The sequence below is a fragment of the Melopsittacus undulatus genome, chromosome 10 (assembly GCF_012275295.1).
Source record: "Melopsittacus undulatus isolate bMelUnd1 chromosome 10, bMelUnd1.mat.Z, whole genome shotgun sequence".
In the NCBI taxonomy this organism is placed as follows: domain Eukaryota; kingdom Metazoa; phylum Chordata; class Aves; order Psittaciformes; family Psittaculidae; genus Melopsittacus; species Melopsittacus undulatus.
In genome coordinates this window covers 31,535,104-31,557,632 of record NC_047536.1, presented here as the reverse complement: position 1 = coordinate 31,557,632, position 22,529 = coordinate 31,535,104, and the positions used below count along the sequence as shown (strand labels likewise).

General features: G+C 40.3%; 1 protein-coding gene across 5 annotated transcripts in view; it reads left to right on the top strand.

Moving 5' to 3' along the window:
* Window positions 1–22,529, top strand: part of PHF20 (PHD finger protein 20) — a 50,780-nt gene that overhangs the window by 5,544 nt on the left and 22,707 nt on the right. For 2 of the 5 annotated variants that reach the window (XM_034066724.1, XM_034066722.1), the window contains 11 exons: window positions 617–671; window positions 2,282–2,410; window positions 5,623–5,737; window positions 10,071–10,242; window positions 10,451–10,535; window positions 11,269–11,348; window positions 12,423–12,810; window positions 13,214–13,321; window positions 14,187–14,363; window positions 15,133–15,303; window positions 20,419–20,697. In XM_034066724.1, coding sequence (XP_033922615.1) covers window positions 5,655–5,737; window positions 10,071–10,242; window positions 10,451–10,535; window positions 11,269–11,348; window positions 12,423–12,810; window positions 13,214–13,321; window positions 14,187–14,363; window positions 15,133–15,303; window positions 20,419–20,697 — 1,543 coding nt within the window. In that variant the 5' untranslated portion in view covers window positions 617–671; window positions 2,282–2,410; window positions 5,623–5,654. The remainder of the gene's footprint in view (window positions 1–616; window positions 672–2,281; window positions 2,411–5,622; window positions 5,738–10,070; window positions 10,243–10,450; window positions 10,536–11,268; window positions 11,349–12,422; window positions 12,811–13,213; window positions 13,322–14,186; window positions 14,364–15,132; window positions 15,304–20,418; window positions 20,698–22,529) is intronic. The other 3 variants (XM_034066725.1, XM_034066723.1, XM_034066726.1) reach the window with 2 other exon arrangements.

Here is a 22,529-nt window from a genome sequence, read left to right as displayed (position 1 = left end):
AGAGCAGATTAAGAATTTCTGCAATTGTAGCAGAGGAAAAGAAAGGAAGAAAAAAGGCAAAAGAAATAAAGGGGTGGAGACGATGAGCTCATGACTGTCATCTGTGCTGCATCTTTAGCCTGGCATTGCGACTAGAATCACCAAATAAAACTGTTATTTCCTTGAAGTGCAGCATAAGGTGCATTTAATATGTCAGTGAGCTGTTCTTTAGATATTTGCAGGCAGTACCTTGAATTTTGAGTTACTTGCATATGCGAGGTTTGGTAGTTACACTGCCCATTAGCTTAGTTAATGGGGTGATTCTGAAATACCTGCTGCATCCAAGTAGGAGTGATGATAAAGGTACTAGTGGCTTCTGTTTGGCAAAGCATAAGTGTTGGAGAAATTTGTTATGGGTATGTGGATGGAGTGTCTTCAAGGGTCTCTTGACGTTTCTAATTTGGCTCACAGCAGCCTACTGATCCTGCGTACTGGAATATCTTCAGATTAAATGGGTGTTCCAGAGGTCTTATTGTATGATTGGGGTATCGTTTGCTGTAGAGAAGATACTTTTTTTGAACTCTAAACTGCTTTTAGTTTTGGAATTCACATGACTCATGTTTTTCCTTCCCTATAGTCGTACAACAGCATCTGGAATGCTTGCAGCCAGATAAGCAAGGAGTTTCTTCTCGGTGAGTATAAGCATGAATCCTTGTTCTTGTTAATTATAGCTTTTCTTTAAGCTTTTTAAGTTTTGCTTTAAAGTTCAGGTTTTTCTTAATTCTTGCAGAGCCACTGTGGATAGTATTTCTCTAAATTAAATCCTTACATTCTTGAAACAAAGACTGCACATTTTCATTTGGTGGAAAAAACAGCAGTTTTGTTCAAATAGACTTTTTTGAATGTGGTTTTATTTAGGAAAAACCTGCTTTATTTCCTGTGACATAAACACGTTTCCCAAATCTTTTTGCTCCTTCAGTGCTCAGGAGTGTTTGTCTTTTAGTGTGTGACAGGAGGAAAGAGGAGAAAGCAGCACAGCTAAATGAGAGATGATCACATGATTGAAAAGAGTTCTTTTTAGCAATGAGTATTTCTTTAATTGCACTTGGTAATTCAAATAGGTTTTAATATAGAAAAATAGTTTTTCTGTTCACTTGCCCACAGTCATAATTTCGGCTGCCACGTTGGTCTGTGCCAGTCTCACCACCAGTTTGAACTGACAGCACAGTTACTGTTGGGAGGATAGAAATGACATTCTCACTGTCTTGTGATCTTAGGCAGGGTACAAGGATCTTGGTTTGGGGAGGGTAACTTATATGTGCTGACCCCTTTTTACTTTATCACAGAGTACTTTGTCTTGCCTGAAGAAGAGAGTAAATGTAGATATCTTTTTGTTGGTGTGGTTTTGTTAGTGTACTATAAAGGAAAAATAGGAGTCTGAGATGAAATACTATATCTTGTGCTTTGAGGGAATGTTTTAGTGTTGAGGAATTATCTGTGCAATGTTATTCCCGTGGAAGTTTTCAGTATCAGTTCAGGATCCAGTTTCAGTGTTGTGTTGCTCAGTCAAAGAATTTGCCTGTGTAGTTGTTGGTTGAATCTGGGAAACTTTAAGCAAGAGGTGAGTGCTGGTTAAGATCTAATTGAAGTTCATACATGGTGCAGATAAGAACTGCGTGGAGTCCGGTGTCCTGTTTGAAATGCCTTTTGGATAGAAAAAGGGAGGTGATGCAGTATTCCTTGGAATTTGTTGCAGTGTCTTCACATCCAGTTCAGATGTTTCCCATTTCTGCTCCTGTTGCATTAAAAAAAAATCCAACTTGACTGAAAATCTGAGGCATTATGTTGTGAAGTACCCGTGCTAAGGACATCTGAAACTTAGGGTTGTGTCCTAAAACTTGCTCATCTTACTATGAAATAGTATGCATAAACAAAATGTGAGGCAGGAGCATAGGGATCCTTAGATGAACAGCTAGTGCAGAACTGTTCTGAATTAGCACTTTAACAGGGTGAGGGTTTATTTCTGGCTTTATATGAGGGTAGAATACAGTGAAGCATACTTCATGGTTACAGTGCTGCTATAGGGAAAACCTGGTGGGCAGATTTTGCCTGCAGGCAATAGAAGTCTGTTGGTTTTGGCACTGACTTGGGAAGCTGATGACAAGTTTAAAAGTGGTCTTAAAATGTTTGTGAGACTTGTCATTAGTCTTCATAAGGTGCCATTAGGACTGTATAATGTAAATGGTGTCTGTAAATGCTGTTTTGTAAGTCTGATACAGCCATTACCTTTTCTTATCTGCAGGTGTGTGGCTTCAGCACAGCATGGCTGTGGTCATCCACTTGCAAGGTCTTCTGATTGTGGTGGGGACCACGGACTTCTCTGGATTGACCATCCCTGATGGGGGCATGCATGTTGTAGGGGGTGAACTGGGTGAGGCTTCCATCGTTTTTGCCACTGATGAAGATGCCAGGCTTGGTGTCACATATGCAGGTGGTAAAAGATCAGAACTAATTATTGCAGAACAATAAAACCTGATGTGTAAAATGTGACTGGATTTGGTTGTTGGCAGTTTCAAAGTGCACATATAGATATGCTGGCAGTTGAAACGCTGTCTGGTGCTGGAGTGAACAGTAGAGTCAGCTTAGGTGTTGTGGAATTGACTGTAAACCTGTTATGGCATCAAAGCTGCTTATAGTGCTGTACATGAAGGAAACAAAACAGGCTTGTGCCTTGTTGCTTGTATAGGAGCTGCAAATAAAATCTTGGCGCTGCCTTCAGTATTGAAGTGCAGTTAAACCTGTGCTGCATTTCCAGTGAGCACAGGGCAATGTCTTGCTAGTTGCTTCTGTACCCTGGTTTTGCCAGTGCTTGTTATTAACCCACTACCTGTCCTACCGTGCAGTCCTGCTGAATGACCAGTAGATGTAGGATCCCTAAGGGGCACTGGAACTCAAGCGCACCATACAGAATAAAACTTCATACTGCTTTACACTGAAAGCTTATATTTATGTCAAAATTTACCATGCTCCTTTCTCAAGTCAAATAACTGTGTTTTTAATGGAGTTCCTCTTTCTCTGTTGTGCTCTGATGAGGGGAAATCTGTGAGCTTTGCACAAATACACTGAAGAATGAAGAGTCTAAATTGTGGGAGTGTATTTGTCATTCTTCTGAGCTGCTTATGCAGTATTGAACTGAGACAGTATGAAGTTTTGGTTTGATAGTACATACCCATAGGTGTTTAACCATACCTACAAGTGACTTGGAAAATGGTGCTTGCAAAGGTAGGTAATGTTTGAAGAAGGCTGCAATGGTTCTACTGTTTCCAGAGAGAAAACAGTAGAGGCTGCTCTTAGTGAAGGTTTGCCATAACTGCTTGGGTTTTTGCTCTGTATGATAAGGTGAAAGGCTTCTCCAGTTTCCAAAGGAACCCTCTCCTACTGAGCACTATTGATGTGCCAGATTTGGGGCTCAGCACTGACAGAGCTTAAAACAAGAGAATAAGAATGGCTGCAGGTATACAGAACCTGCACTGTTAGCAGAGCAGAAAGTGTATTTTAGGATGAAAATACTGATCTCTAAAGGGATCAATACTAATGTAACTGTATTTCCATTTGTGTTGCCCTGATAGAAATGTACCTTCCTAATTGGTACCTTTTAAGTATCTGAATAGTTGACTAATCTTTAAAAGCTAAATTACCTGGTGACTTGGAATGGGGAAGAAAAGGCTCTCCCTTTTAAATGACAGGTGTGTATTCAGTGATGTAGAAGTATTTTCTGTTGGAAGTAGTAACTTGTTTAAATTGTGGACTGCCTGTTCCTGAAACAGGTCTAATCCTCATAGTGGAGTAAGAAGCTTTGGAGAAAAGCCATGCAGCTTTGGGGATAGGCCTGGTATCTATCCCTTGTTTTAATTGTGGTATTGAACACTTGAGAATAATGGATTCCTGGAGTTACTGAAGTGAAAAGTCTGCTTCTGTCTCAGTTTGGTTACCGAGTTAGTGCAAATTCATTTGCTGCTGAAGTAGATCTTAGAAGAGATGTTTTGGTGAAGTGTTCTTATTTCCAAGGTGCGGTTATGACTGTGTCTTCAGTCTGGGGTTGGTTGATAATAATGTATTTTGATGTAGTTTGAGGTTTTTAAGTAGGCCTTGCAGGGGAGGACAGAGGCTGAAACTCCTGAAGCGGAGGCAAGTCCCTGGGTTAGTGCTGGCTTTCTGAGAAACAAAGTTCTCTGCATGGTCAAGGTCATGCTGGTGAAATGCAGATGGGCTTTAGCATTGCCTCTTAGCCTTGTTTGTGAAGAGCTATGGGATGGCTCCCCGGGAAGCTCATGCCATAAATAATTTCAGTCTACAGGTGTGTGTTTAGGGTTAAATTGTTGAGGTACTCTGTTGAGTAATTTCTCATGTAATATTCTACAAACGATGTATCTGCCTGAGGAAGCTGTTCCTGAATTTAGCTGCAAAAGAAAAAGCCTGCTATGCAGGGCTTGCTGAGTACTGCAGTGTCAAGGGTGCCTCTATGGCCAGACTTGGCAAATGGGCTGGTTTAAGAAATGTGTTGATGGAGTAGGTTTATCCTGTGATAGAAGCTTTATGACTTTCTTAAAGATCTTTTCATTACTGAACCCCATTTGAACTTGAGAGTAGTTCTTCATAAAATAATGTCAGTCCTTTTGGAGATGCAGCTCAGTTGATATTGTTGCTGTTCATGCATTGTGTAAAGCAAATTGCTGCTGCTTATTTCTGTTGCCAGTGCATGTCTCTATCCTTCTATTGTAAGACCGGGAGGGTTTTTAATTTGACTTGTGTCCATTTTGTATGTTTTTAACTGAATCATCAAGACAGTCTTATTGTAAGGAGGACAGAATAGAGTAAAGCTGTTCATCTTCTTGGATCTTGTGAGCTTGAAGACTGCAGGAATGGGTTTTGTATCTTACAGCTGTGGGAAATGACTGACAAATATTTGGGGAAAATAGCTCCTCATCAAGCTTTCCAGTAAATGTACCTAGAGAGAAACTACTTTGGCAAGCGTTGTTAAACCTTATGTATCATCTGTTGAAAACGTGTCTCAATGAAGAGTATTTTCTGGTTAAAATGGAAAAGGGGACAGAAAGCAATGCAAATATGCAGGCAGCATAGACAGCCTTTTAAATCTGGTCAAACCACGTATTTCTGGCATCTTTGAACTCTATTGCATTTGTAGTGATGAGGCAACATAGTGTTCTGGAGTGTTTCACTATCATGGTAGCTGTGAAAGCTTGTTATTGTGTTTGCTTTTGCCCACTTCCTGTTTACGGGATTCCTTGGTTTTCATCAAAACCGGGAGGGGGGAGAGGATATTGTGAAACTTCCATCTCAGCTGTGCATAAACAGAGCTCCTAATTGACCTGGAACTTGGACCGATGGACAAAGGTTGAGCTTCAATCTTTCATGGTCCAGTAGCTCCCATTTGGAACGCATTTTTGGAATGGTTCTGCACACTGTCACTTGGGAACCCTGGTTGGAGATAATTATCCCCATTACTTCCTGCAAATCGCAAATACAGAGGTCCCGTAACATCTAGCTTTTGGGGGATTATGGTGCTTAAGCTTATTTTGTGAATGTCTTGATTAGTGATTGATATTTAATTGCATTTTTCAGGGGAATAAAATCAGCAGTGTTGATATTACAAAATGACAAAACATCCTCCGAATAGAAGAGGGATCAACTTTGAGGTGGGAGCCCAGTTGGAAGCCCGTGACAGATTAAAAAACTGGTATTTTTTTTAAAACCATTCATATTATATTAACTCTAAGTCTTTAATATCTTAAACATTTTGTATTGGTACAGTATTTAGAGTCCTGGTCATTGGTTTGTAGGAAAGTAGTTAATTGATAAACGTTAATATACCAGTGGTTGTAATGGGCGCTAGATGGTGATGTGTTGTGCTAGTCCTTAAAAAGAAGTGTACTGGTGCTGTGTCTGTTTGGGAAATAGGGCTACTCATAAATCCAGTGGGACTTGACTTCGGTACTTGTGAATTCACACTAAGTTTTGTGCTATATGCAGATTGCAGAGCAGAGATTACGGAGAGAGAAATCCTTTCAGTACAGAATACCCAAGGTAGTTCCTTGCTGCTTCCTTCCCTACTGCTGTTGTGAACTCAGAGGCTTTGAAGTCAGCTTGAAATTGTTACGGCCTTTGCTCATTTGAGGATGGTTAGAGTTAGAATAAATAATTGGGTAGGGAAACATACACGGAGATATCTCTTCTGGAGCCTGTCTTGCAGACTCCAGTTGTGAGAAAGAGTAGGAAGGGAAAAAGGGCCTAAAAGCTACTTGAGCTAGCTTTGAGCCTTCTAAATGATTGTTGTAGGAAGCTAGCTCAAAAGTTAGCATTGAATAATGCACAGAGAATGAAGCATACCGTGAAAATTGCTAGATTCAAAGACTTCTTAAATACAGGAATTTGGTTTTAGAGAGCCTACATGGGTTAGGCTTGATTGTCCTTCAGGCTCTGGAACCTGCTGCTGGGTTAAAGTATGCAGAAATTGGTGTTGAAAACCATGTGGACATTCCAGAGGGATGGAGCACTGCCTTAGACATAGTGTGTTTGTTCCAAAGCATCTTAATTGCATGCAGAGTATTTATCCCCTTTCCAGGTACAAGGGGATTGAAATTGTGAAAATAAGTAAGCAGCTCTTTTGGAAAGAATCTGAAGTACAGCATTAACTCATGCTTGCATGTTATGTTGGCCTTCCTGCGTAACCAGCCTTAGGTAGGGCTTCAGTCTGAATCTGCATGTATCTTTGTATTCTTGAGCTTTGTTTGTACAGCAAATAAATTGTCATACCTACAAAAATGAGTTTTCTTGGCCTGTCTGTGGTGCAGGCTTATTAAGGTGCAGTTCAGTATAGATTGTGTTTGAGTAAGCCTAATAACTTGTGTCCATGACGATCATCCTTCTGACATGTTTGGGTAACAACAGTATCTCAAAGTATGGGCATACAGCTCTTAGATGGGAAAACTTTGGTAGATTCAGCACCTGCTGTACTTTCTGTGTATTCCTTGGCTTAAACTTGAATTTTGGATATGCTGCCTGTCCAAAACCAAGCTGTGTTGTTTGGTGTTTGAAAACACTTGAACTTAAATTACCTGTCTTAAATACACCTGTCTCAGTGTATTGTAACACCTTGATCTCGGATCTTAGTTATGAACTCTCCCATTCTAAAAGCTTTCTTTTGCATGCCAAGCTTTTGAAACCTGGTTCAGAAAGTCTGTGTTTGCTTGGCTGGTTATCTTTGTGTGTGTGTGTGCTTTCAGGGTTTGTGAACCAAAATTGTTAAGAGCTGGGGGAGTCTGTTTTCTCTTAGCAATATCAGTGTGATGGGCTGGCACCTCCCCAGGTGTAGAGGACAGGGGACTTATTTATTTCTCCTGCTCCTTTCACCTGCCACTGTATGAACAGGACCCCTCTGGCACCAGTGTACTCCTTTTACATGGATACAAACCTTTCTTTGCTGGAACTCGCTTTTTCTGGTGCTAGAGCTTGAGAGGTCCAGGCTTTCCTTGTGTGTACTTGTGATGTTGGCTCTTAAACACAGGCAGAAGTTTCTTGTTTACTCAAAGGGCTGGCTTTAATTTCTGTGCTCAGTACTGCTTCTCAGATGGCAGTATTGCTTTGGGAAGTGTTTAATCTCTAAGCCCCACTTAACTGCCTTTCATAGCAGTGGCTTGCACCCTGAAATGCTAGTTCAGGACTTTCAGGGTGTTTGGTTGTGATGCCAACCCTGTTGAAGAGGAAGAAGAAATGTGTATGCCAGCAGAGTAGTCAGTGCAGTCTTCTCCTTGCCAAAGGGCTAAGTGAATTTTGTATCTTTAGAGCTCTTACTGATTTGTGTTTACTCTGGAATCCTAATGTTCTGGAAGTGTGCTTCAGTTCCTGGTGCAGTTGTTTGTCACCTCTTAGACTCAAGTTCCAGTGAGTACACTGGTTACTTTTGGTGCTTGGCTTAGTTCTCAGGACTCGGTTGATGCAGCAAAGCTGTCATGAAAGCCTTGTGGTGATGTCTGTTGACCTTGGGGTGCTGAAGGAGGAGATCTCTGGCCATCAGGCAGTGCCTCTGTGCGTGCTGGAGGGTCTGTTTGGTACATAGTGGTGGAGCTCAGAGGATGGAGCTGTGGGACTGCTCTTGTGGTGCAGTCCTAAATGGAGAGATCCCAGAGATCTAGCCGTGATGATGTACATGCACATGCTGTCTGCTTGAATTGAGTTGGATATTGCATTGAATCATTTGAACTCCTCAGTGCTGACTAACTGCAGGCATCCTCTTACTGAAAAGAGAGTGGCTGCACTGGATGCCTGCAGTAGATAATGTCACTTGTGTTACCTATTGTAATAATACCTCTTCGAGTTCACTCTGTGTGACTAAAATGGATTTTAAGAGACTTCTGGTTGATGATCTTGGATATTGAGAAGAAGATCAGTATGTTGGAGTACTGTGCTACCCTGTTAAGGTTTGCCTTGTCAGTCCCATGGGTTTAATTGTCCATGCAGGATTTTGTGCTGCCCTGGATACTGACTTTTGTTCGTTACCTCTACTTAGTGAAAGACAGTTACTGAGATATCTAAGAATATACTATAATAGAACTATGTTGTTATATGTAGAAAGACTGTGACTGTTCCCCCCTTGTGAACCTGTGCAGGGTAGTCCCTGGGATTACCTAAATATGAAATACATTGACTGTCACACAGAAGGAGTTATTTCACTCCTAGGAAGCTGGTAACCAGTTAGAGATGTCCCTGCCCTAAATATCTGCCATTTGTCTTCCTCTCTTCCACAGCCTTTGCTGCATGTGTTTTGGTAATATATTGGGATGAACTAATGGCATACCTTGGGGCACGTGGCAGCGAGTGTTAAGCCAGGCATTAGTCTGTGGTGGGGCCTGTTTGTAGTCTTTTTGGACACATCCTGACTGGGCATACCAGATTGGCTGAAGAATTGCAGTTTTAGGTGGCTTTTCATCCTTGGAGGATTGTAGAAAGGTAGTCTGTGTTGCCTTAAATCTTAATTCCTGCATGTCTGGGTTTTATTTTTAGCATCAGGCTTGATCCTGTTGAGATGCCATTTCTTTCTACTACCACTTGTGCTATCCTTTTAAATGTGCTTTATCAAGTAAAGAATACTTGTGGATCTGTTTGTTGTTTGGTTTTGGTTTTTTCTGCAGCCCTTTGTTCAGGAACTCAATGGGGCATTGCCTTTCCTCCACAAATAACTGAAAACACTGACAAGAAGGTTTTCTCCTGCCACTACTATTGCAGAGGGGGAAACATCAACACTTGGGATGTTACCTTCAGTTGGGATAGTGAAATATGCTATGATTCTGAAATACTCACTGAAGTCAAGAAATTACCAATGCAATTAAAGAAATGCAGAGTTTTTAAGGTCTTCCTGATTAGAAACATCTTGATCTAAAGCATCTCAAATTCCTGTATTTGTAAAATGCTGAGGCATTTTCATTTAAAATTCCCAGGACTTTGCAGATGAAGTTTAACTTTGAGAATATAAAACTTAAATGAGCTTTAGTGTGCCTGCTGGGCTTTTGCAGTCACGCTGGGAAGATGATTCATGGTGCCTGTTGATGGATGTCTCAGAGAAGTGAGTGTATTCCAGGTGTTATCCTTGGTAAGAGGGAGCTGGAGCTATTGTTTTTTTTCTAATACGTGGAATTTCTAGGTGTAGGGAAGGTTTTCCTGATTTCTAGTTATACTTTTTCCATCCCAGACTAAGAACTTGGTTGTCTCCTCTTCCTGCAGCCAGTATTTGCTTTGGCTGTTCACTTGGGTATTTGTTGTGTGCTGAGCTTAATCATTTTGTAGTATCTTTATTGCTTATACAAGTTATAAATCAAATAATACTAAGATAGTAGAAACTAAAGGTTAAGTGTAGTTACTCGGCTCCCCATAGCACCTGATGAAGCAGATCTTCAGACATTTTGCTTTTGATCATACAGAAGGCTCCATCTGTATAATGTTTTGTGCTGTAGTTAAGTGCCTGAGGCCACTTATCTTATTCTTAATTGGAATATTTTAATCTACCTTTTGACCAGGTATCCAGCTCACATTGAAGAAATTGATTATGAAGAAGGAAAAGTGCTTATCCATTTCAAACGCTGGAACCATAGATATGATGAATGGTTTTGTTGGGACAGTCCTTATTTGCGTCCCTTAGAGAAAATACAGTTAAGAAAAGAAGGATTACAGGAGGAAGAAGGTTGTGCAGTAAGTAGAAAATAGAGGACATTTGAGTGCATAACAATTTAATATGTAGTTATATGAATTATGACCATTAAAATGCGTCACTGTTGCTGTGTTGCTTGCTCTGTGAGTTTTACAATCTATTCTAAGTATCAGAAAACAAGTAATTTAGATGTTTTAATGAAGTTATAGATTTCAGTAATTCTCAGATGAAAACACTTTTGTCTTGTAGGGATTTCATATAAATGATCAGGTGTTGGCATGCTGGTCTGATTGTCGCTTCTATCCAGCCAAAGTTACTTCTGTTAACAAAGATGGTAAGGAGTCACTTCTTGTTTTGTCATGCTTGTTAGCAATGCATTCCTGATTGTATTCTAACCTTTTGTGAAGGTGGAGAGATAGTACAGCAGACAGAAAACTGCTGTGAGAAGCTTTATTTTCAATTGTAGTTTTTAGCCTACCATCAAGGTTTTTTAACCTAACCTCTCATTCATTTTATGACATTAATGAACTTTCTGCTGGGTCAGTAATTGCTTTAAGTATATATTTGGAAAAGCTGTTTCTTCTGGAGTTTATTGTCAAGAGACACATGCAATTGCAGTAAAACTGGTGTCAGAGCTGCAAAACCCCTTTACGAATGGAAAAACCAGCACAGTCATGCTTCTCCTCATCCTTCTTTTTTAATATCAGTAAGGAATCATGAAGGACTTGTTCTTGTGCTGTGCTTTCTTTAGACTGTATATTCTGAGATTAAGAAGAAAAAGCCTGTGTAGTTATCTGTTGGAGCATTCCCCAAAGCTATTTGTGAGGCAGGTATATCAAAGGAGCAACGCGAAGTTTAGACATGCATCTTTATGCTTACCAGAATTGGGGTTTTGGTAATGTCAGTTTTGCTCTTACCTGGCCTGTGATAAGTCCTCTACATTGAATTTTCTAACAGCACAGATAAAGCAGCTTTTACCTATAACTAAAGGTACAGCTAGAGTATTGGAGCTGGTAGCAAATGCTCTGTTAACTTCTGATCTTCAAGCTCTTGTTTTCAAACTTTAGGTACATACACTGTGAAGTTCTATGATGGTGTAGTTCAGACTGTCAAAAACATTCATGTCAAAGCTATTTCCAAAGATCAGGTAAGTATTGTGTGTTTGCTACTGGAATATTCTGAGTTGAATTGAATATTGTGCATGGTTGAGAAGTAACTACCATGTTTAACCTTAACTATATGAAGTTGAAGAATCTTAAGAAATATTGTGCATAAGAAAGGCAAAATATTTTTGTCTTTCCTCTCTCCTTTAGGGAGTCTCATGTTTCTGCGTAGCTTTGGGTAGGTTGTGAAAGGACTTTGTTTTCTTCATTTAATGACTGGGAAGATTTCTCTTAATCCAAGAGATAAGTTTTATGTTAAAACATTTTGTTTTCTCCTTCAGCATAAAACACATAAAGGGAGAATTTCCTAGTGAGCTCTGGTTACACGATCAGAAATAAAGCTTAAAAATACTTGAGCCACTGCAGAGCTCAAGATTCAGTGGTGAGTGTAAGTGATTTAAGGTGTGGATTCAGGTACAGTACAGATACAGCATCATGCTGGCAGGGAGTGGAAAGTGTCTTGTTCCTGTTCATCAGCATGAGAGAGCCGCAGACCACCTGATTTCCAAAGGCAACAGTGTAAGCTGGTTGTTCTTTAATGTCAGTGTTTCTGTTCCTGTGTGGAGGGTGTAGCATGCTCTATTGAACAGTCATGGTAAATGCCAATGACTTGCATTGTGAATGTATTTATGCAAGGACCCACAGCCTTTAAGAGTTCAAGAATATCAAGAGACAATTCAGACATACTGTATTTGTAGTTTAGTTTCTTGAGAATAATTTGACAGTTCATGAGTGTTCTGATACCACCTACCTGCTTCAAATTGGATGGTTCAAGAACAGCACAACTGGTGAAACCTGAGGCACATGACAACAAAGAAACAGCAAATCTCTTTGCTATTGAGTTGTGAAAAGATTGAATCTGAATCTCTTGCAGTGTCCTGTGAAAGCTGCATGAGTCCTTGAACAGTTCACATGCCTCCGAATTTTAATCTGTGGTTTACAATAAATCTTGTCTTGTGAAAAATTGGGCAAGGATGCAGGTCTGCTAAATACAAAGGTGAGGGAGGACTCTGAGATTGCAGTAAGTTAATTTTCATATGTTGTTTTCTTTATTCTAGAATATTGTGGGTAATGCTAAGCCTAAGGAAAGAGGTAATGAAATTCCATCATCTCCTGAAAAGCAGGAGAAATTTAAAGAACAGAGGAAAGCAACAGGTAATGCAAAGAAAGACAAGGATGAAAAGACATTAAAGACTGAGAAAAGAGTTAAGCAACCTGATAAAGAAGGAAAATTGATAGGCATTTCAGAAAAAGGCAAGGTCTCGGAAAAGAATATATCTAAGAATGGAAAAGAAGATAAGGAGAATATATCAGAGAATGATATGGAATATTCAATAGATACTCAAATTGAGAAGAAGCCTGAGAATGACAACGTAAAGAGTCCACAAGAAAACGTGAAAGAAACTAAACGAAAACGTGGAAGACCGCCGGTAACTCCTCCAACGGGTATGTATCTGAATGTAAATGTTTAGGCCATATATCAGAACCCTTGTAAACTTACCTAAAGAAACAAGAAGTATCTTGCTCTTTCACAGCCTTAGCCTCTAGAAACTCATGGAAATGTTTAAACCCATCTTTGTTCAGGCTTGGTTAGGACAGCTGAGAGCATCCTTGTCAGGCAGGTCTGGAGCTTCAGTGGTTTGGTCAGAGATTATTACATGTAGACAAATAATCTTCATATGTTATAAACCATGTCTACAGTAGGATTAAATGCTAATATGTAGACTTTGGAAAGCCAGGTGGAACTCTCATGCAAGTCGAGTACTGTAAGCTGTGAGGCTTGGGAGTTTGTTTTACAGATTCACAGCTTCACATCCAATCAATTTCTGTTCTCCATCTAAATATGTAGAGCAAAGTTCTCAGACGCTGCAGCCCATAACTTTGGAGTTAAGACGTCGGAAAATACCTAAAGGAGGTGAAATTCCATCAAAGCGCCCCAGGATTGAGAAGAATTTATGTGAGTATTTTTTGGTGTTCAGCTCTCACAGTATTAGTTCTTGAAGCTTAAGTGGAGTGGGAAAAACTCTGTAGTACTAACCTTGAGCTATGATACATGCAATGGCTGAAATGCATCGCCTGTTCTTCCATTGGTCATTTGTGTGCAGCATCATTGTGCTGGAATTTCCTCCTAAGTTTTCGAAGCTGGGCTTGTATAAAGGAGCCACAAGCTGTGAATCTTGATGCAGAAGGAGAACCAGTGATTATATTGCAATACATAGAAGATTATAAAATCCTTTGTCTAGTTATAGAAACTTTAATTACTAGATGGAGGGTTTACCATATTGCTTAGCAAAGAAACTTTAATGCTAGGTAAATTTCCACATCAGTAGTCTAATAGCTTTTACTTTATCTTGGTATACTGTGTAGTGATGTTGAACTTCAGTGTGTTGCTGAGGAAAGACAATTATATTAGTGGTGAGGATCTGAGGAAAGCTCTTTCCCTTCCTTAGGTCCAAATGTTTAAAACTTCAGTGTGCATAGAGTCAAAGTTGGTTTGTGTCTGAATTGTCCCATCTAACTTCTGGTTTTCCTTCTGTCAGTGGGACAGCTGCTGTTTAAAGCAATGTTTTACCTGCAAGGTATTGATCTGTATTCTTACGTCAGATCTGTTTCTAAAAGTAAATTGAGGGGCCTTTAACAGAACTGTTAATGTGATTGTAGCTTTTCCAGAGAGGTCTAATCTCCAGGGCTGTGTAGCTTTTGCTGTTATCGTCAGTCCTTAAACACATTTTCAGACTGCCACTGCAAGATCTTTAAAGTTGGCTTGTGAGCTATTTAGTAATCCTGTAACTGCATGGTACCATTACATTTGTCTGTTTCAGCTCAGGATAAATTGAAGAGCTCTTCAGATAACCCTGAAAAAGACCAGATCAGGAGACGATCTTCAAGACTCTCATCTGGTATTAGCCAAGAGATTTTAAATACAGATCATGTCACAACTGCAACAGAAATTCAGCCTTGGAAAGATGCAGTATCTGACCAAAAGGAGCCTGAGAAGGGTAAGCAGCTTCCTGGTACACTCTGGTGGCAGTCATTTAGTTGCAAGCATGATACTTGTGTATCCTGCAGGCTGTTTAGCTGCAACTGAAACCCGGTTACATCAGCAGTGCAGAGAATACTCAGTGTATATCTTTCTGTGCAGCCGTGATTGCCTTTTGCTTTTGATTCCCTCTCCCATCAGTAACCCTAGTATTCCCCTTGCATGGTGGGAGCTCTTCCAGTAGAGGGATGACTGGCCTTGCAAAAGGAGAGCTCCATAGGCTGTAAAATAACTTAAAGGAAATGTGGTAGTTGGTTTTGTGGTGGTGGTTTTGGGGAGTTTTTTAAGGATGCAGGTTATGCTTGTGAAAGTGAGGTAATTACAAAGTTTTCACGCTTTGAGACAGAAGCAGTAACCCAAATGCTAAGCTTACAGTTTAATCCTCTTGTTCAACCTCAAACGGGATGCTTTTATTCTTAGACTGGGTGGAGATGTCCAGTGCTTCACTGCCTTTCCCTTTCAGGGAGAGCTCTGCTAATGGTTTGAGGAAACCTGTCCCATTTTGGGCCGTAAAGACTTAGCCTGTGTGTTTCTAGGGAGCTCTAAATTTAGAGGGTTGCTACACGTAGTTGTGCTGTTAAAAACTTATTTTGTGTTAATACAACAGCAGGCATCTGAGCGTGGATGGCTGTTTGTCTCCACTGTAATGTGATGAACGCATACATCAGTGTTCCATAATATGCCTTTGTTTGTATTTTGCTCAGTGAAATGTTTCTCTTCCATTCTAGTCCAGTTAGAAATTCCTGTTGAATCTGACCAAAGTTTCAGTGAACAAGGATCTCCTGGAAACACATCACATACCACAGCACCCAGCACAGATGCCAGTTTACAGGAAGAGAAGGTGGAAGACACCGAGTCTTCCTCTGTAACTGTAACTCAAGAACCTTCTGCTGCTCCAGGTTCAAATTTTGATTTCCTATTTAATATTGATGCATTTCTTGCTGCCAGGTGTTTTGTGCTTGTACAAGTGTCACTAACAAAAATGTGCGTTGCTGCAATGGTAACCATGGGGGAAAATGCTTATTTTTCTTCACTATGGACTCAGTTTTGATCTTATGCTCTGGAGTTCGGCAGTGATCTTGCAAAAAGTAGAAATCATAGTTTTTAAATGACTGGGTGGACTGTTTTTAGCATGTGAATGATGAAATTAACAAATGCTTGTTTTCAGGTTATAATTCAATGTTTGTCATCCTGGATTAAGTTGGACTAACATCTTAAAAGAGCAGGTTCTTCTGTCATTTCTGTGCTGCACATATGTGGAAGCATGAATGTTTGGTAATCCTGACTGTGTATTTCTATATCCTTATGTTTTGGCTTCTGTTTTACTGAAGCCTTAGACTATTCAGAGGTTTTAGTGCAAAGTTACAAAATGGTTCAATCACTGCAGTATCTGACTTAGTAATGTATCTAATTCTATCTTCCCTTAGCTGGGGTGTGTACTTACCTTGCTTTTTCAAATTAAAATTTCCTATACAGATAGTAACGATGCCAAAACATAGTGCTGTCCTGTGATTATTTCTTGTAACTTCAACCCTTGTATCCGCAGCTAACTGTGGAAACCTGAACTACAAACTCCCTGGTTTATGCTTTATCAAAGAAGCTTAGTTTTAAGTGGAGTAGCACATTTAGAGGGGTTTACAGTTGCTCAGCATTGCTAATCTGTGTGTGCTGGCTGTCATCATGTTGTTTGGTTATTCCAAATTTGCCCTCCTGCTTGCACGTGCTTTCACCCACTCGTGTAGTTGTACAAATAAAACACCCTCTCTCTTTGCCATTGATGTGTACCTTCTGTGCAGGAGGGAATTTGCCTCTTCTCCTTTGCTTAGGTTGGATGGAATGGTCTTCTCATATTTACAGCTTGGAGCTATTTTGATCTTGCTGTCCTTCCTAAGCAGGCTGGTGAAATATCCTCCTGTATTTTAACTATGGTATGTTCAGAGCCTTTTCAGTTGGTGTGTGCTGGGGCCATGCCTTTCCTTCCCTGTGTTCTGGCACTGAGTCAGAAGATACAGAGTGGCTGTGGTAGCTTTTTGCCAGTCAGGCTGCCCTGTCCTTGTCAGTCTGTAAAGTACTTCTGGGTTTACCTTTTTTAACTGATGGGCTGTAGCTTGTTTTGGCTCATGAAGGCAAAACCACTGTTGGGTGGTTATTCCTGAACAGAATGTTAATCTCTCCCAATAGCAAGGAAATGCCGTTACTCTCTGTGTTAGCTCCCAGTACCTGATTCTTGACTCTGGAATCTTGTGCTTCAGGCAAGCAGAAAGAGTGGTGGCTGCTGTGACTCAAGCCGTCAGCAAGTGAGGTGTGCAGGTACAGGTGTGACTCCAGACACGTACAGTGAACTGAACTGTTTTGAGGTGAAGTGTGCAGGACTTGCACCTTAGACACAGCTCTTACAAAGAGATGCAGGAGATTGTAGAAGTTCTGAAAATTGAAGGAATATTGAGTGTGTCTGAAAATACTCCCTTTTCAGACAAGCTGTTTAATAGAAGATATGGCAAAGCTCTCCACTGCAGTCAAGAGCCACCCTTTGGGTATGCTTTGTGTAGAAAACCAACATGATATAAAACTTCAGTGACCTTTCATGATAAACTCGCTGCATTTCTTAAAGTGAAGTTTGAGTTGACAGGTATTTAGCCTTTTGTTTTGTAGATTCCAGCAGATTTTCAGCTTGAAGTGTAACGTTTTTAGGACAACGCTTATCTTTGTGTAAGCTTTTGAAGGTACTCACTGAGCTGCAGATTGACAAAGCACAGCTTTGATAAGGTCTGAGAATTTGGGGAATGGTAAATCTTGGGTTTTCTGAATGAACACACTGTATTAACAGCATAAAAAACCTGTGTTAATGATCACAGATGTTCTTCTAAGCAGTTAATGCTGTGTTAAGAAAGCATCTGTTGCCATTGCCTTTGTAAAATAATCCAAAGTCATCATGGAATATTCTCAAAAATAAGGGTGATTTTACTTGTGTGTAATCACAAAGCTTTGGGGTTAGTGATCAAATACCATGAAAAAATGCCTCCTGTAAGGACATCTGTTTTCTACCTTAAGTTGAGCTTGCCTGTGTGTGGAGGTCTCTTGTGGATTCGAAAGCTTCACATGGTGACATTTTACTGTAAACTTACTGTTTGATGTGGTTATAGCTCAAACCTTGCTAGTACAGCACAATGAGAAGCAAGAGGCTTCTTTGAACACAGAAGAGATGGGCTTTTTTTCTCCTTTGATGCTTGTTTGACCTTGAGTCTCTGTACTTAATATTGTAATGCCTAATTGAATGCCAAGTGAGGAGTTTTCATTTGGGTTACAAACATGGAAGAAAGAAGAGGCAGTAGGTCTGTCATTAACTTTATACTCGGGGAAAACACCCACCTGGAAAGGCAGGTGACTGGAAATCTGAAGCTAATACAGCAAAATTTTCTCCCCATAGACACCAGTTTTAGCACCATGTGTTGAGAGCAAAAATTGTGTACATGTACAGGGCTGGAAGTTCTCCCCTTTGGATGTTGTAGTGAGGTGGCCTCAGAGCATTGGCTGGGAGCACAGGCTCTTCAGAGCCTCTCCTTGGAGCTTCCCGCTGTGCCCTGGCATCAGGAAGCTGTTGTGCTGCTTGTAAAGGAGGAAGATGCCCCCAGGTGTGTGGTGATGGTAATAACTAAAGCTTTGCTTCAGACTGTGGGATTGTGGTTTTGTTACTCTGAATAGATGCCTTTGTATGTTGCATTAAGCTTTTGTCTGCCTTGCTTCCCTCTACCCCATATATTGTTACCTGTTTCTAAACACCTAAGGTGATCTTGTGCTCTTCTTCCAGCTTATAGCTCATCAGTTAGAAGCCATTCCCTGTATCTTCTCTGGAATTTGTCCATCTCAATGGAGGGGACTTGTTCTGAGCTTGGATACAGGATCTCACAATACTGTGTGATGCTGTAATGGGCTTCTTTGTCATCTTTGTCAGATTTTTTTGGCTAAATGGTCTTTGGACCCCATTACCCAGTTCTGTTGCAGTGAAGTTTTCCAACCTTTTCCAGTCTTCATGTTAGTTATTAAATAGAAACGAGTTCTCTCTCACTGTCCTGTACCCTGGGTTTTAGCTTTATGGGCAGGAGAACCTTCTGCAATTGCCTTCCCTAAACCCCCAGGCCACTTCCCTTGACCATTCCTGAAACACTTTCTCACTCTTCATAAATGCAACTTTTGATGGCATACGACATTTCAGTGTTGGTATTGGCAAACTTTGTCATTGAGCAAATGTGATCCTGTTGCCTGGCTTTGTTGCAGTCTTTTGACCATAATTGCTTGAGGCAGCATCCCTGTCAGCATGTTCTTAATATGGCTATGCCAAAATGTCTTTCACCTTGTTGTTACCTTTGTGAAGCACCCAAGAGCAGTGTCTTCATTTTTACTGTTTTCTTCTCAAAATTAACTGAATGTTCTTTTTTAACCAGTCTGTGCGTATGATGTGTTAATCCTTCCCTGTACATCAGCCTCCACAGTACCATTGCTTGTTTTTTCTCTACAAATGACTTCAAGTGTTGTTTCATTGTCATAACACAGTACTTAAAAGCTGAGTGTGCTTCAGATACCACTGTCTAGGATGCTTTTCTTCCCCATGATGTAACCTTTAAGTGTGCAGCTCAGTAACACCATTTTTGTTGCTGCATGCTGAAAACTTCTGACCACACTGTGCTGTTCTTAACACCGAGATCGTGTTGACATTACCTTTAGCATTCCCATTCAATGCATTCCTGCATATGTGCACTTGTGGAAAGTCTACTCTTCACTTACTCCTGTTTGTGATGTTTCTGGGTCCTTTTGTGTGCCTTCTTTGCACATGTTTCTGATAGAATGTCTTAATTCAAATGCCGCATACCTTCAGTTATGCATCACTGTTGCTCAGTTTGGGTTTTAGCTTTAAGCAGTCCTCAAAGTTTGAAGATACTTGTCAATATGGAAATATTTGAGTACTGGCAAAACAAATGGAAAACTTGAAAGCTGTTTTGTAAGAAATGACACCTCCTTTCCATTGTCTGTAGTTGGTGAGGGATTTTTTGATGCTGTGTGTATTAGTGATGGATGATTGCCTGGATCTCTGTATAGTTGTGTGTTTCCGAATGGCTGCCTCTCTGTTGTGTTAGGTCCAGATACCGGTGACAGTAATCTGATGTAGTTCAAAGTGGGGGTTTTTATGTATTTCTTGGCAGAAGCATGAATGAAAAGTTTATGAAATGCTGGAAAAGAAACAAGATTTCACCAGGTCACGTTTAGGTATGGGCCTGGCTTGTGCAGCAGCACTTGCTCCACCAGGCACCTGACAGTGTTCTTCAGTTTGCTTTCTTTTGAGAAACCAGCTGTAGCTCCTAGGGGACATTTTGGAACAGATGCAGGCAATTTCCCTATTCCTTAGTTTCACTCTTCAGTTGCTGCTTGAAAATTGAAATAAACTTCAGTTTTACTTGAGAAACGCAGTGGTGATGTACTGCTTCCGTTGTTCTTGGAAGTAACCAGCCTTTGGTGGTAGAAGGCATCCAGAAAGCAAATAGCAGAATACGTGTGAACAAAGAGACAGAAGTGTTTTCCTTGGAAAGCACTTTCACCAAAGATGTGAACAGTTTTAAACAATTAAATAAATGCTTGATAGGACATAACCTTCAGCATTCTGACTAAAGGCACAATCTCTGTGTAATTCAGTTTCATAGCTGTATTAGTGCTGTATTACAGTGACATTAGCAGTTGGGCAAAGGACTCATGGAAGCACAGTACCATTTTCTAACAGTAATTCATTGATAAAAGCACTGCTGTCAGAACAGTTTTTAAGGGCACAGTAGGGCAGAGTTTTCCCTTCAAAGCTATTGAGCTTAAAGGCAGCTACATTAAAACTTCATTTTTAGCATTTTGTGGCTAACACGTTTTAATGCATGCCCATTTCTTAACCTTTTTTTTTTGTTGTTTTAAGTTTAGGAAACCATTTGATAAATATAGCAAATGCATGGGGGAATTTATCTGTTTTGTTCTTACAGTAACAAAACCTTGTAGGAGAACAGATTTTCTTGCATCAAAAAAACCTGCAACTCTTGATCAAGATCACAAGTTTAGATGCAAGTTCTTGGACTGTTCAAAATCGTTCCGCAAAGCCAAGCTATTGCATTATCACATGAAATACTTTCATGGAGTGGAGAAGGCTGCAGAATCACAGCAGAACCCTGTAAAAAGAAATATTCAAACCAGAGCTTCTTTGGCTTCTGAAAAAGCTAACCAAGAAAGGTCAAAAAGAGGACGGAGCACGGCTGGTTCATTGTGTAAGTATGTTGCTGATCTCTTCCTTTTCTCAAACAGCAGCAGTAGGCAGGACAAGCAGGGAAGAGCAGAAATTTGGGGCTGAAGGAATCACTTTAGGGCTGCATCTTAGCATCTTTGTGGAGAAGCAGCATGATACCTGTAAGTGTGTTTTAGAATAGATAAAGCTGAAGAAGTTCCCTCATTTAGAAATATAGTTCATGTTCTGTATTGACCCAGCTATGCAGCTTCTCTTATTCCCTTGTAACAACTCACCTTTCTATTATTAAGGAAATGATCTGAGTAACTCCAGTTCTCTCCTATTTCTCACTTAGTTTTCACATTTCATGGTCTGACTTGAAGAGTATACTTGACTAGAAACCCATGACCAGTTCCTGCAGTATTTACCATTTTCATTGCTAGAGCTGTGGGGGAAGAAGGTCCTAGTGTTAAACAGATGTAATTGCTACAGCTGTACTTGAAAAAGATCCTCACACAACTCATGGGTGGTGGAAATGGATAAAAACTTAATGGTTAGGGAAAAAGTGCTTAAGATCTAACTGCTTTGCAGTGTTCAGGAATCATGCTAACTTCTGTTTCAACATCTCATTCTGCAAAGTGCTTTTCTTCCTGGTGTCCTGTGTAACATCAGATTGGCAGTGCAGGTCTAGTTTTGAGCTGCAGGGTGGTGTTGATAACCTGTCTAGACTTAGTTCTTGTGGACTGACTTGTCTTTGTACTGCAGGTCCATAAAAATTGTCATCTCTTGTCTTCTGACAATCCAGCTGTCTCTTTGCTCAGTTCCCTGGTGTGTTTTGTCTTTGCTTTTGATGTTTCTTTAATACTCTGTTTGAGAATTTCAAAGTCTTGCAAGTTCACTGCGCTACAGGTCACTACAGCAGAATGTATCTGGCTTTGCTTTGCGTCATGTCTGCTTTTCCTAATGTGTCCAGCAAATGTTTTCTCATTTGAAATGCTACTGCCTGTTCCTATCAAGATTAGTATAACTTAACACACTACTACAGCATGTAAACTTCTAGACCCCAACTACATCTGTAACTTCAGTAAGGCAAAGGCATAAGATTTGACTAGGTAGAGGAAGATTGTTTTTCACGTGTTAGGATGTGACAGCTTGTGTGTATTATGCTTTGCATGCAGCTGAGATGAAAGTGAAGCACTGCTCTGTCAAACACATGTGAGATAACTGCTTTGAGGAATGACTGCAAACAACTGCACAGTGATCAGAATGGGCTTCTTGCTTGTTGTGCTTTTCCATAGACTTCTGTTCTGCTCTGCGTAACTGCATAGGTATTTTGGTTTGAGAAGTTCTGTGGTTGTCTTGAATGAACTGATGAGTCACTCAAGGTCCTGAGCCTTTCATTTATCCATTCCCTCAAGTGCAAACTGGTTTGATGTAATCATTTTGGCTGCACTGGCAGGTAATTCTTGATGATGTTGAGTTGTAACCTTATTCTAAGCACCCACCACTTTCATTCCCTACTTGTGGATAGATACATTTAACCTGGATTGTTTTGATAATGTAAAGCATATCCCTGTAAATAGCCCTTGGGTTGTGCTGGCTATTGAACAGTGTGTCAAGGTGGAAGGTGGACCATAAAGTTCTCAAGTCTCCTTTACTGTCAAAGCCTGCTACTGGAACTGCAGTAAGGTTTTCTTCATCAAGAAAGAGTGATGTCATTATATATCAGTCATATGTCTGATACTGAATGCTATTTAGGGTTTAACTCAGTATGCTCCCAATTCCTCTAAATGGTGGTGTGGAGGTACTGCACCTTCTAAAGTAGAGCTAATGGGGTTTATAAGGTCAGGCTGTTGTATTTTATGTTCTGTTCTC